The following is a 13,203-nucleotide window of genomic DNA, read 5'->3' as shown; positions in this document are numbered from 1 at the left end:
GTAAAGGAGACGGAATGGAAACTGAGCTGACCAGTGGGAAAGTGATGTGGGTATGCAAAGAAAGATTTAGGGAATACTTCAAGGTCAGACTACAGATAGGATTGGTATAAGGAATATTGTAAAAGACGGTTTTGGCTGACAGAAAGTCTATTAAAGCAACGAAGGAATCTAAGCTTGGTGTAGCCAGTGTGAGATACTGCGAGGATGGTTAGCATCGTCGGGTTAGAACGAAAGGTACAATGTTGGATACAAGTTGGGACGATGTCTCCAAGAGTTGATCTACGACCCGGTTATTGCCAGTTGGAAACCAAGGATAGAGACATTTCGTGGATTGTCCAGTCTGCACCGGGTTGGGTGTGAGGAGTTGGTAACAAAGATTCTAGAATGGTTCAAGCTACAGCAGCACAGGTAAGTTCTTTAGGCTGAGAATGCGTGAACGGTATGGGTAAGTCCCTTCAAGCTCACGAGCAGTACATGTGGATTACTCCCAGACGGAAATGGTGAGCAATGATTATGCAAAAGACGTTTGTACCCAGAAGGCAGAGTCTCAGGTAAGGTTCTACGGATTGTTGGTTTGAGCGTCGTCAGGAGTACTCAGATTAGAGCTACAAGGAGGAAGGACAGGTAAGAGAAGAATTGATCTGAAGCCGCAAAGAAGCTAATGATGAACGTCCGAAGAATTGAAGGCATAACAAGACTGGTAAGCGCGTCATCTATTGCACGAGCATCTCCGGGAGACAACTACATCAGAGGCGAGGGGAACAGTAAACTCGAGGTTAGACGGACTGAGTGGTATCAAATCAGAAAGAAATTCAGAAGACAAGGTATGATTGTTTAGTATCTGGTAATGCGGGAATATGCGGGTGTTTTGGTTAAGTAAAGAGTGATTTCATAAAGGACCTGATCTATGGTAGGGTTATGGAAATGAGGGAGTGCATCACGAGTTGTGCACGCCCAGGCGCATCTGGCGCGAGGATGGATCGAACCTTGCGGGAGGCGACAGAATGGATCCTGGTTGATACACTTGGAACATTAAGTCGACTGTTGTGTATGGCATAAGGTACTTGAGTGTTGGGTATTAGTAAGAAGGTTAACGTTGAGACCCAGATGTGGGGAAAGGTAACAGACGGGTGATCGGTGTCTGAATTCCTCGTTCGAGCGAGGGGAGATATAATTGGAGGCAGAATTCCTAGCTGGGAGGCGTGTATCAGTCAAGGAATAACGCTATAGGCTGTAAGGGAGTGGACAAAGCAACCACTGTGATCGGCATAATGTTAATAGGTAAGGGTTAGCTGGTGAGCGTCACTGAGCTATGGAATCCGAAGTGTTGACTTGAGTTGAAACAGGGAAGGACCCTGTCATGGTGGTACAGTAGGATACCAGGATCGAGTGAAGGATCCAGATAGGATATGGTTTCGAATGAGGATTCCGAATGGACGTCATTCCACCTCCTAGGGTACGTTGTACCGGGAGGGTTGAGCAGGTGACAGAGTTTAGGTGATGTGGTAGTGTATCGCGGGAATAGACCACAGTAGACCTTAAGGGAGGTATCCGCATAAGAAAAGTTTTAGCTCAGTTGACCGAGTTAGTGTAGTTGGGTCAAGTGAACTGGTTTCGGGATGGAATGTCGATGATATTGAATGGAGACCCTTTAGTAGTTTAAATTTTGGAATGGACTTAGAGGACGAAAAAGAACAGAGTGGGAATCTGGAATTCAGCTGATTGCAAGTGGAATGGCAGTCTGAAAGTTTATCAGATATCTTAAAGAATTAAGCGCGGAGTAGGCGAATACTTGAGGTATTAAGGGAAGCGTAATCCCTGATGAGCTAGTCGTGGTAGCAGTTGCTGGTGTCTGGTTAATGAAACACGACATAGGACATGGTAAGAGGTGAAGGTTAGTGAATACTACGTTTTGGCATTGGTTCAGAGTGAAAGCCAGACAAGTGGTTGGGATTCTTAAGGCAAGAGTGTCTGCCTATTTGAAAGGGTAGAGAGCTTGTGAATGGTTAAATTATGAGGAAATAAAGCTCCGGAAGGAAAGAGTTGCATCTCTGCGTAATAACAGACGAGGATCTGTAAGGTGATCAGAGAAAGAAGAGAGAGTTCTGACTCTCGATTCAACATAAAATTCCGAAGTTGTACTAAGGGTTAGGCCAGTGGGGCCTACAAGTTGATCCCACCTGGTGGAGGTGATGACTTTTGAGTAACTCTGGAATCAAGAATAAGACAATGAATTGGTCATTTTATTCTAGGCAGACCCCGAGGTTTCAGCAGGGTTGCGGTGTAAGCAAGAAGCTATCATGGTATGGCTATTAGACGAGGTCTTGCGAACCAAGATTGTTCTCCTGAAAGAGCATTGGTGGGAACTAAAGTAAAGGCGGTGGACCTTGGAGATTATGGTCAGATTGCGGGCTGCTTACTGATGTGTTTGGGTAAATTTCGAGGACTAAATTTTTATGAGGAGGGGATAGTTGTAACGACCCAAATTCGCTAATAAGGCTTAAGAGCCTTGATTGGTGTGCCAGGAGGGCAGGTTGGGATTTATGTGTGATTTTATGAATTAAATGCATGATTATGATTTAAAGCATGTTATTTGGCTATTTGTTTAACTGAGATGCATGGCTATGTTTACTAGTATGCATGTAGGCCCGGATCGTGTTAGAAGGGCATAATTGTAATTTTGGCCATGTTGGGCATAACTGTATTGATATGTGATAATTGTATTCTGTGAATTGTACCACGTGGGTGTGGTTGTATTATTGTGATGCACGTGCCGAGACGGTCCTAGAGAGCTAGTTAACTTAAGAGTCACAACGAGATTTCTATACCCGGCTCGGGAGGAGCCTAGGGGTACCTCGGGAATTTTATGGTTAAGTTGAGATTTAGCGGGTAATGGTTATTGGAGAATTAGTAACCTGGGTAACCATTAGTTACTGCTGAGAGTAACAAGTTTCAGAAAGAAAATGGTAGAAATCAAATAGAAATGAAAAGACTTAAGTACCCTTGAGGTTTAGGTGGGAAATGATAGGCAAGGAGGGGCAAAATGGTCATTTGGTTGGGAATTAGATAAATGGCAGCTGGTTTTATGGGGTACACGGTTTGGGGCTTAACCATTTTGGTCTTGATAGAGTTTGAAGAGAAGAGAAAAGATAGGGAAAAGCTAGGGCATGAGGAAGAAGAAGAAGAAGAAGAGAAGGAGAAGTTGGAGACCTAGGAGATGAAGGAAGCTTAGGGATGGATTCTCCATATGAGGTAAGGAATTTTATACACATTTAAGGCTTGATTATGTTATGGGTTAAGAATTTGAGCATGGGTTAAGTTTGATGTTTGAGTTTTTTTTTTTTTTTTTTTTTTTTTTTTTCTGAAATTGAAATCAAGGATGTGGATTTTGGGGATTTGATTGGATGTTTAGATGTCTTTGGTGATGTTTATGGGTTGTTGGATGGTTTATTTGGAGTCTTGAGTTGGTTTTGGGGCTTGGGTGTGAGTTTGGGTTGATTTGGGAAGGTTTTAGCTCGGAGAAAACGCAGGAGAAAACCCAGAAGTCTAGGTCTGCGAAGGCGTGCCGCGACACAAGTTTTTCGTGCCGCGGCAAGGGAGCCTCTGACTGATGGGTGCCGCGGCACAAGGATGTGGTGCCGCGGCACAAGGCTAATTTCAGGGCATCATTTTTAGGCGATTTTAGGCCTTTGCTCCGGGGGTTCGGGGGATGTCTTCGGGGTGTTGTTTTAAGGTTTTAGAGGTCCCGAGAGTGCAGGATTGGTCTCGGGAAGTGGTTTTGGGTTGATTAGTAATGAGGGATGTTTCTTGTGTGTTGTGACTAGGTTGTTGGTGAGGCTCGTGCTAGAGGACCGTGCTCGCGGCTTTAGTGCATCAGGAGGCTCGGAATGCAGGTAAGAAAACCATAACACCCGAGAATAGGGCAAGGCCCCAGATTGTATTATGTGCATGTTTAACCTTAAATGAATCATGATGTGTATGAATGATTATTTCGAATGTACTATATGTGTGATTGTGATGAAATGAACGGCAAGGGCCGAGTACGGCGTAGGCCGGGGCGGCCGTGGTGCCGAAAGTAACACACAGCACATGGGATGCTATAGTCAGGGCGGGGCCCGGTGGATACATGAGTTATGCTATATTCAGGGTGGGACCCAAGGGATACATGAGTTATCCTCGCGGTGAGAACCGATACCCCAGGCTTCGGTAAGGCTCTGGGGCGGCTTGGTCGTGTTTGCTTAGTCTAATGGTTGACTTGTTTATCTGTGGATTATCTGTTATGATAAACTGTATAAACTGCATATGTTATGTTCTGCATGAGTTTTCTTGCTGGGCTTCGGCTCACGGATGCTCTGTGTTGCAGGTAAGGGCAATGACTGAGTCAACCAACCATGAGTACGGAGAGCGTGAAGCGACGCGTACATGTTTGGCCTGCCGGACTGCTTTGGTTGGGGGTTTATTTGAAAATGGCTGTAATAATCTATGATTTTAGAACTGATCAACTGTAAACTTGTTTCAAGATGTAAATAGCTTTCAAACATTATTTTGGGATCCCAAATGTTTATTACTTGAAGTTTTTATTGAAACAACGCATTTTTAAAGATTACAGCCTTAACTTTTAATTAGTCACACTTTTGTTTCAAAACCTCGGTTAGCGAGTTCATTGCACACTGTTTTGTCTTAAAAACTCACTTAGTAACGGCTCTAAGGAAGTAGGGCGTTACACGCATACTTTGTTTTTGAAAGTTTTTTTATATGGGTTTTTTAGACTATAGAAATTTCAAGTAGGTGTTGTGAAGTTTTTCGTTAAAGATTTGGGTAAAATTTTTCGCAAAGTTTCAGTGTGTTTGGGAGGGAAAAATGTTTCTCCATTTTTGAGTTTTGGATACTTATAGGGGAAGAAAAACAACCCTTTGTTGGACACGTGACAAGGATAGTAAATACCTTCTTCATATAATGGTTAGGATATTGGCAAATTACCATCCAATCAAAAGTATGAAATGCGAGGAGGAGTGCCTGCGTGGCACCCCAGAAAGAGATAAAAGTGCGGTTTTTGAGCCGTCACTTTGATTGCACAAACATGGTAATGATTAGTTATTTGGTCACCATCACTAAAGTAAGTTCTTTGTTGAGAGACAAGTCTCATCACAAAACTTGGGGGCAATTGTTATAGACATTTTTAGCCGTCATGCAACTACGACCTCAGCCTAGGTCAATATGCAATTTCGCTATAATTCAGTTCGCAAATAACATTTACAAATACGAGAGACATGGGCAAGACAACTCAGGGTAAACTCTCCTTGTGGAAAATGCGAAGATAACTTGCCATCCTTTTTGTGATGTGCGAGAAATGTAAGGACACCCTACCATTTTAATGATTTACATTTGAGAACAAACTCGCATTTTTCGAAGATATGGGCATGACAGACTTTATCTTGAAAGAACATGTGATCTGCTTTATACTGAAAGTAGACCTCAAACATCTTTTATATGAAGCCCAAACAACTTTTAAGTTAGGGCTAAGGTTAAGAAACACTTGAGATTTGAAGTACAATCAATACAAACATTTTCAAATGTAGCATATCTATTGTAATGAATGTAATTAATGTTTAGTTATTTTTGTAATAGTCACATAATAGCCATGTATTGTAATAGTCACACTATTTTTCTATAAATAGGTGATTCAAAAACTGAGAAAGGATTAGTCACAATTTAGACTCAAGTATTTGCTGAACTACTATAATTTTTGTTTTTTTTTTACTTTAAGCTTAAGTACTTGCATACTTTGTTTGAGTGCTCGAAACTCTATTGGAGTGCTCTCGTGTTTTGTGTTGTTAACAAAATTCTCCAACAACAATGAGTAATGACATTCTCTACTTCTAAGATGTTTGTATGCTTGAAATATTCTTGCTTTTAGCATCGTGCAAAAAGAATTCATTAAGATACGGCATTCCGACTTTGCTAGAAGTGGTTAGTTGTAAAACTAAGCCTCTTATCATTTTTTGGTTAACAAATTTTGCGCCAGCCCTGCCATTTGTATGTAAAAGATGAGTCAATCGTCACTAAGAAAAAAATAACGACAATAAGCCAATAAAAGGGTTCTAAACGTTTGTCCTCTTTAGACCCAAAATTCTCTAATATTCTTCTCCTTAAAGTCTTTATCGATCTCGTCCTTCTCTTCTCTTCTCTTCTCTTCTCTCGCGCTGTTATTGAATTGAGCGAGAAAAGAGAGGAAGAAATTTATTAAAATATTAACAACAAGACACCACCAAACCTCTAAACAAATAATTGATTGATAGGTCAGAGTGAAAGGAGCAGAGCGGAGCAGAGCGGAGCAGAGCACCTCTTCAACTCTCTATCTATATCTCTTCACGTCGATTTTGATCGGAAACTTTCCCTTCCATCGATTTCGACCGTGGCCTGATTGGTCATCGCCTAAACTACCATGCGATTTCTTCCTCCTTTAACTCTCTTTATTTGGGTTAGGGTTTGCGACGTAACATCTCCTCCTTGATTTTGACTCTCCACAAACGGAGGTTCGCTTTCGAAGGTTCTTTTCCTTGATTCCACCACCTGAGCTTTTCTTCAATTTCATTCTTTATATGCGTGTGTGTAAATGTATTTTGTTCTTGGCTTTTTTGAATATGGTCATCGCTATGGTTTTTAGGGTTCGGGCACTCCGACAAATGGAAGCGCCTGGGGGCAATTCCGACGCGTACCGAAGCCCTTCGTCGTCTTCTTCTAGTGGTAGTTCTAGAAGATTCGGATTGTTATCTGCCTCGAACATAATCCAGGCACCGCTCTCCGCCTTGTTGGAGTATTCGGGTATTCTTCGCAGTCGTTCTAATTATCAAGAAACAGAGGGTCTGATCAACGGACGCGTTTCGGGATTTCGGGATCATCTTCATGGTCAGCTCGATGAGCCTGCGACTGCCAGCAACGATGGAGAGGTTTCAATTAGGATAATTGGCGCAACGGAACAGGAGCATGGCAGGGAAGGGACTGGTTTGGTGGTTGGGCAGGCGAGAGGGGAAGTCACTTCCACTCAGAATGAGGCTTCGGCCCAATCCATGGCTACAATGGCTTCTGCTACATTGACGCCGGATTCTAGGGCTGAACGCGGGTCAGGAGAAGGCATTTCCCAGTCGTTAAGTGGAAATGCTGACGGAGAAGTAGGGGGTGGAACTGGTACTAATGGCAGGGATTCGTCTTACCAACGATATGACATTCAGCAGGCTGCTAGGTGGATTGAGCAGGTCCTGCCCTTTTCTTTGCTACTGTTGGTGGTCTTTATTCGACAGCATTTGCAAGGTATTCTTCTATAGGCATGTCTAGAATTGTGCATTAAGCTTTGTTAGCGCCGAAGTTAAAATATCTGAAACAGTTCTTGTATAACAATTCTCATAATGATTATGGTGTTACCTAATAGAAGATTTGTCTGACCTTGGTGGGCCGTCCTATGATTATTTTAAATTTAGTAAATTTAATTCGAGATTATTATTGGAAAGAGCACAAGTTTTTATGGAAGTGACTAATATGTTAATTCTCGTAAATAAAGTTTTTCCAATTTAGTCTTAGGTGAATGCTGCAATATAAGGTCCATTTGAATATTACTTTTGCCAGAAAGTTGAAGCAAGTTAGTTATGTTTTGACTGATGAACTCACTTATATTGACATACCTCAATAAATAATTATGCATCATTTTATTTGTGGGAGGTGGGGTGTTCTGTTATTTTTTAATTGAAAAGTTCATTTTTGGCTGTGTTGCACTGCATCATTTACCAAGGCGTTAGCACTAAATTGTCAACTTGTAAAGTAAAAAAATCTAGGAAGCTTTAGAAGGGAAAGATATTGATATATATATATGTATATATATTGTCTCATAGCTTCTGTTTTAGAATTTAAGGAGGCTTCCTGGACTTTTTTTTTATAATGTTTATGGCTTCTGGAGAGGAACACTTTTCATGGTTACTTTTTTTTAGTCGACAGTAAAATGTTAGTAATTTTTTGAAATTTTCTCTTCTTTTTTTCAATTAATGTGTTTTTTTTCCTATGTGCTGAATTTCAGGTTTTTTTGTTACAATTTGGATTGCTGCTGTTATGTTTAAATCAAATGATATTGTAAGAAAACAGACAGCTTTAAAGGTATCATTTCATGCTAAAATTTTTCTTTTCTATCTTCCATGTTCCTTAACTTAGTACAACGGCTGTTTACCCATAAAATTGTTTCTGATTGCAGGGAGAGAGAAAAGTCTCTGTTCTGATAGGCATCTGTCTTGCTTTCACAGTTCATGTTGTTGGTGTGTACTGGTGGTATCAGAATGATGATCTGCTGTACCCATTAGTGATGCTTCCTCCCAAAATCATACCGCCATTTTGGCATGCTGTTTTTATCATCTTGGTGAATGGTGTGCTCTTATTTTAAGTTCCTCTGTTGCTGATTACTTAAAGCAAAATAACTTTGTAATTTTCTGAAAAAAAAAAACCGTGTAAGATGTCATCATTACTAAAAAATTCAAAATAATTAAAAAAAATCAATGTAATTCAGGTAAGACAATTTAGATAGATGTCACCATTGAACAAAAAAAATTGAAATTCAAGAATTTCGTAGAACTTATAATATTAAAGAAACAGGTACAGCTAACTACTTAGTAAATTAAAAGATGAAACCCATGACAGGCCCAATGATGAATGAAATCATCCTCATTTTTGTTTCGTGAAGTTACTCTGTTCCTTTTGAGGCAAATTACAATAATTTCAAGACAGAAAATAAGTTGGTTAGAGAGAAATAGTGGAGGGAGATAGATACCTTTATACGGTCCTTTGAGAAGATAGAGAGTGTAATGTGGGTTGCTATGCGTTGAAATAGAGAAAAGAGAGTATCTGAATCCTGGTTGACGAAGTGGTTAAACCTTTTGGTGAGGGAGGAAAGAAAGGCTGCAGACTGGGAGCTGATGAGAGGTATTAGACAGAAAAGGGGCAGCTTAAGGAACAAAAAATGATTAAATGAGGCTAATATTTGCTTGAGTTTTGTGAGACTCGTGCTATATTATTAAGCTATGTGGCTGCTTTAATATATTGTCACTGATATAACTTTATTGCATTTTCTAAAGATGATATTAACTAGTTCTAGTAGTACTAATTGGTTTGATTACAGAGTAAGAATTCTAAGATATACTGAATGAGCTTATTGCTTACTAACATTCTTTTACTTGTGCAAGGGTATATTGAGCATCTTTGTTTGGCATATATTTGAATAAAAGTTTTTTTTTTTTTGGTAATTTTGTTTATATTTGGTACATTGTAATTAACGACATTATAGTTCATAATTTATGGTACCTTTGTATTTTTTGACAAATTTACCGTACCTTTTAATGAATGCTATTTATATATAATTTGATTGTTCAAAAGTTATAACTTATAATGTCATTTCTGTGGATGTTATTTCTTTTGATATTTTTGTTAAATTAATGTATTTCTATCACTTCCCATCTTGAATGTATGATAGTTTTTCAGTACCGAGCAGTAGTTGCTAAGAATTTGTTTTCTTCAGATACGTTGGTTCGGCAGGTTGCGATGACATTCAAGTGCATGTTATTGATATATTACAGAAACAGCAGAGGCCGAAATTACCGTAAGCAGGTGAGGTAATAATGCAAGGATCAGTTATATAAATTCAAATTGGTGGTAGGGGATGGCAGGTTGTGTGAGGAGGGTGTGAGTGAGGAAGTAATGTATCTAGACTCGATGTTTTTATTATTTTGTGATCAGTATGTTTCCCTGCCTTTATCATAGACTTAAACAGAGTTCCGTTCACATTGTTTTGTGCTCTACTTGTTTCTGTTTTATTCCTGACTGTTGTAAACTTGTAAATTCCTAATTGTCAGGGTCAAATGCTGACTTTGATTGAGTACCTACTCCTCTTGTACCGTGCCTTGTTGCCAACACCAGTGTGGTACCGTTTTTTCTTGAACAAAGAATATGGAAGCCTCTTTTCTTCTCTAATGACAGGATTGTATTTAACGTTTAAGCTCACTTCTGTAGTTGAAAAGGTAAGTGTATTATTTTAAAATTAATTTATTTGTCTTTACTAAAACTATATGTAAATATTATTGCTCGTTATAAGCTATATCTTTCCACATTTCTTACCACTTGGCCATTGTCAGGTGCAATCCTTTTTTGCTGCATTGAAAGCTTTATCACGGAAAGAAGTACACTATGGAGCATATGCAACATCTGAGCAGGTAAATTCTCTGATAAGTTTGTGGATAGTGTTTCTGTGTTTCAAGGAACCTAGCATTAACTCTTAAAAATGTTATTTGTATGATTATTTTTATTTATATATTTTATAATCATACAGTTTATAAAAATTTATTCAATTTATAGTCTTAAAATTGGTCGTTGAGAAATGCCTGGCTTTCCTATTATTTTCTTTACCATTTTGAACTAAGCATAAACTAGCCACCACATTGTTTATTACATATGTTCTTTTTTTTTTTTAAAAAAAAAATCTCTGGAGTCATGTGTGGTGTATTGATGTTTCCACTCACCTTTTCTTCGTAACTCTTCATACAATAATGTTTTCTGTAAATGTTATTCTAACCTGTCAGTGTCAAGTACAGGTCAATGCAGCTGGTGATCTGTGTGCTATTTGTCAAGAAAAGATGCATGCTCCTATTCTACTTCGCTGCAAACACATATTTTGTGAGGACTGTGTGTCAGAGTGGTGAGTTTATTGCTTACTATCTAAATTTATTCTGTTCTCACTTCAACTTTATTGTTGGAATACTGTTTCTGCTATATTATTTATTTGCATCAACTCTTACAGCGAATGCATATTTTACTAGTGCATTTTCCGGTGGATAGGTCAAAGCTTTTATTTCTTGTTTTCTCCGTCATGCTCATATATAATTATTGAAAATTTCCAATTGTTTTGACTGCATTACATAGGATTTCTTAAACTAGCAATCTTTGGAATTTTGATTGATCAAGAATTATTCTTGGATTGTGGTCATAGGCATAATCTAATGGTATTACACCTCTACTCTCAAAGAAGAAATCCCAAGTTCAAATCTCTCCTCCCCAATGTCAAATTGTTTTCTTGGATTGGTCACTGCCTCTCTTTCTCTCTCACACACACATGTACACATTAAATGAACTATAGAGGGATATACAATGCATTACATAGGATTTCTTAGCTGACTGTTTTTGGAATTTCGATTGATATTCAATTTTTCTTGGATTAGTCAATACCACTCGATCTCTCTCTCTCTCTCATACTCGCACACACACAAGGAAACACATGCTCATTTTATGAGCCCATAGAGAGAGAGAGCTGTTATGCGAGTTCTTTTTCATTCTCCTTAAAAGTGTTATATTTTTTATTTAACAAACAAATAACTAGTTTTAAGCGGGCACCTCACCTTTTTTATGTTCAGCATCTTTCTGGTTACTTTGTTTTTCGTCTGTTTAACATCTGTGCATATGAGGTGATGTTTACCATGCTTGGATCTCAGAAAAATATTGTGATATTAGATTTTCTTTTGTTTTTCTAGGAAGTGTGCAGGTAACATTAAAGTTAATTTATTTTTTTATTTCAAAGGTCTTTTTGGAGAAGCTAGAAATCCTAAAAAATGGATTTGAGATTCTATTTTTTAAATTAGAATAATTTTTATAATTCCTAATTTACTCATAAAATATATTATTTTTATTGATTATTCACACTTATTTTAAAAAAAAAAACATTTCATTAATAACAAATTCCAAATTGAAAAAATAAACAAAGCTTTTACTTGTTTTGTACTTTTAGATATAAGCAAAAGTAGAAGCGTTCTCAAATGGGACCAATGTATCTTTTGCCAAATAATTTCTTGTCTTTTTTCGGTCTCTCGCCCTGAGCTTTAGGCTGACTTTGGGACCTGTGTTTCTAGGTTCGAGAGAGAACGAACATGCCCATTATGCAGGGCTTTGGTCAAACCTGCAGATCTCAGATCATTTGGTGATGGATCAACCAGTCTATTTCTTCAGTTGTTTTAAAACGCTTACCATAAAACCGAGGAGTTGTTCTGCTCTGAAGTTTGAAATCCTCTTTCAAAGCAGCTTTCTCCTACTTATACAAATGCACAGGTAAAATTTGATTGTATTAGCTTTCCCTTTTTAACGGGTTGCCCTTGCAGTGTAATTTAAAGTGTTGGTTAGAGTTAACATGCTTTATTGTTCGAATGTTTTTATTGAGAAATTGGAAATTGTAAAGTAATGCGTCCATTAACCAACAGAGGATTGGCCTCTCAAGCATTAAGTGTGTCGCTTTCCGTGTATGAAAGTTTCCCATTTTTTTTTTTATATATATAGCTTTTTTTTACAATTCTTATATGAGGGCAATATTAAGCGGTTGCCGTTTATTAAGTAATGTCATTCTTTCGTTATGTATCTAGGTTCTTTTTTGTTAAATAACTTAGAAGTATTGATATTAGTATTGGATGACACATCGAATGTTCTAGTTTTTGTTTACTGGAAGGAACACAGAATTTGGCACAAGTAATTGGAGTTGATGATACATGAGGCTTGCCTCGGGCAACGTGATGACATTTGTGACTGATAAGGATTGAATTGGTTGAATAGAAAGAAAAATGGAAGTAAAGAAAAATAATGAGGGATAGAAAAGAAAATGAGCTGAGAATCTAAATGTAAAATTATATAAATTATTTTGTAAAATATTGGTGGATGATATTTACACTAATAATGTATCCAACACAATTGTTCTTTTGGCCTAAAAATTTGTTTTCAAGCAACCATAGCAAACACATTATTAGATATCGTTTTGGCTTAAAACTCGTGTTTTCAAGTCACCATCGCAAATGTATCGTTACTGTTACAACTCAAAAATCTTAATCTGAATAAAAAAAACTTTAGACATAATGTGTGCATACACTAAAAATATTTACATTAAACTTTAAAAGCATTTAAATGTGTGGTGATAACCCAACAAAGTTTAAAACATTAGCCAAAGACTCTTTTGAAAGTGAAGATACCCAAAGGTCAGGCCACATTAGCCACATGTACACTTTCACAAGTAGGCTCTGATATTTCACTGGTTCATTTTTTCCTTGCCCTTAACTACAATATGAGCAACTAGGTAAGGGATAACGCTTAGTAAGTCAATTTAATAGCATATAGAGATAAGTAGTAGGAACTGATAACCCA

At 38.0% G+C, this 13,203-nt stretch overlaps 1 protein-coding gene across 2 annotated transcripts; it reads left to right on the top strand.

Moving 5' to 3' along the window:
- The first annotated feature begins 6,063 nt into the window (after positions 1-6,063).
- LOC133777407 (uncharacterized) lies at positions 6,064-12,364 on the top strand. 2 transcript variants are annotated; one of them, XM_062216976.1, is made up of 9 exons: positions 6,064-6,536; positions 6,668-7,311; positions 8,069-8,145; positions 8,240-8,408; positions 9,554-9,642; positions 9,888-10,052; positions 10,167-10,244; positions 10,623-10,726; positions 11,931-12,364. In XM_062216976.1, exons 2-9 carry the CDS (start codon positions 6,687-6,689, stop codon positions 12,034-12,036), a joined length of 1,413 nt encoding a protein of 470 aa, XP_062072960.1. In that variant the 5' UTR covers positions 6,064-6,536; positions 6,668-6,686; the 3' UTR covers positions 12,037-12,364. The 2 variants fall into 2 exon arrangements, with proteins under 2 accessions (XP_062072960.1, XP_062072959.1); XM_062216975.1 differs by having other exon boundaries at positions 6,065-6,550.
- The last annotated feature ends 839 nt before the right edge of the window (positions 12,365-13,203 follow it).

This window comes from Humulus lupulus, chromosome 5, assembly GCF_963169125.1.
Source record: "Humulus lupulus chromosome 5, drHumLupu1.1, whole genome shotgun sequence".
Classification (NCBI taxonomy): Eukaryota; Viridiplantae; Streptophyta; class Magnoliopsida; order Rosales; family Cannabaceae; genus Humulus; species Humulus lupulus.
Note: the sequence above shows the minus strand (reverse complement) of the source record. Positions and strands in the feature narration are given on the sequence as shown.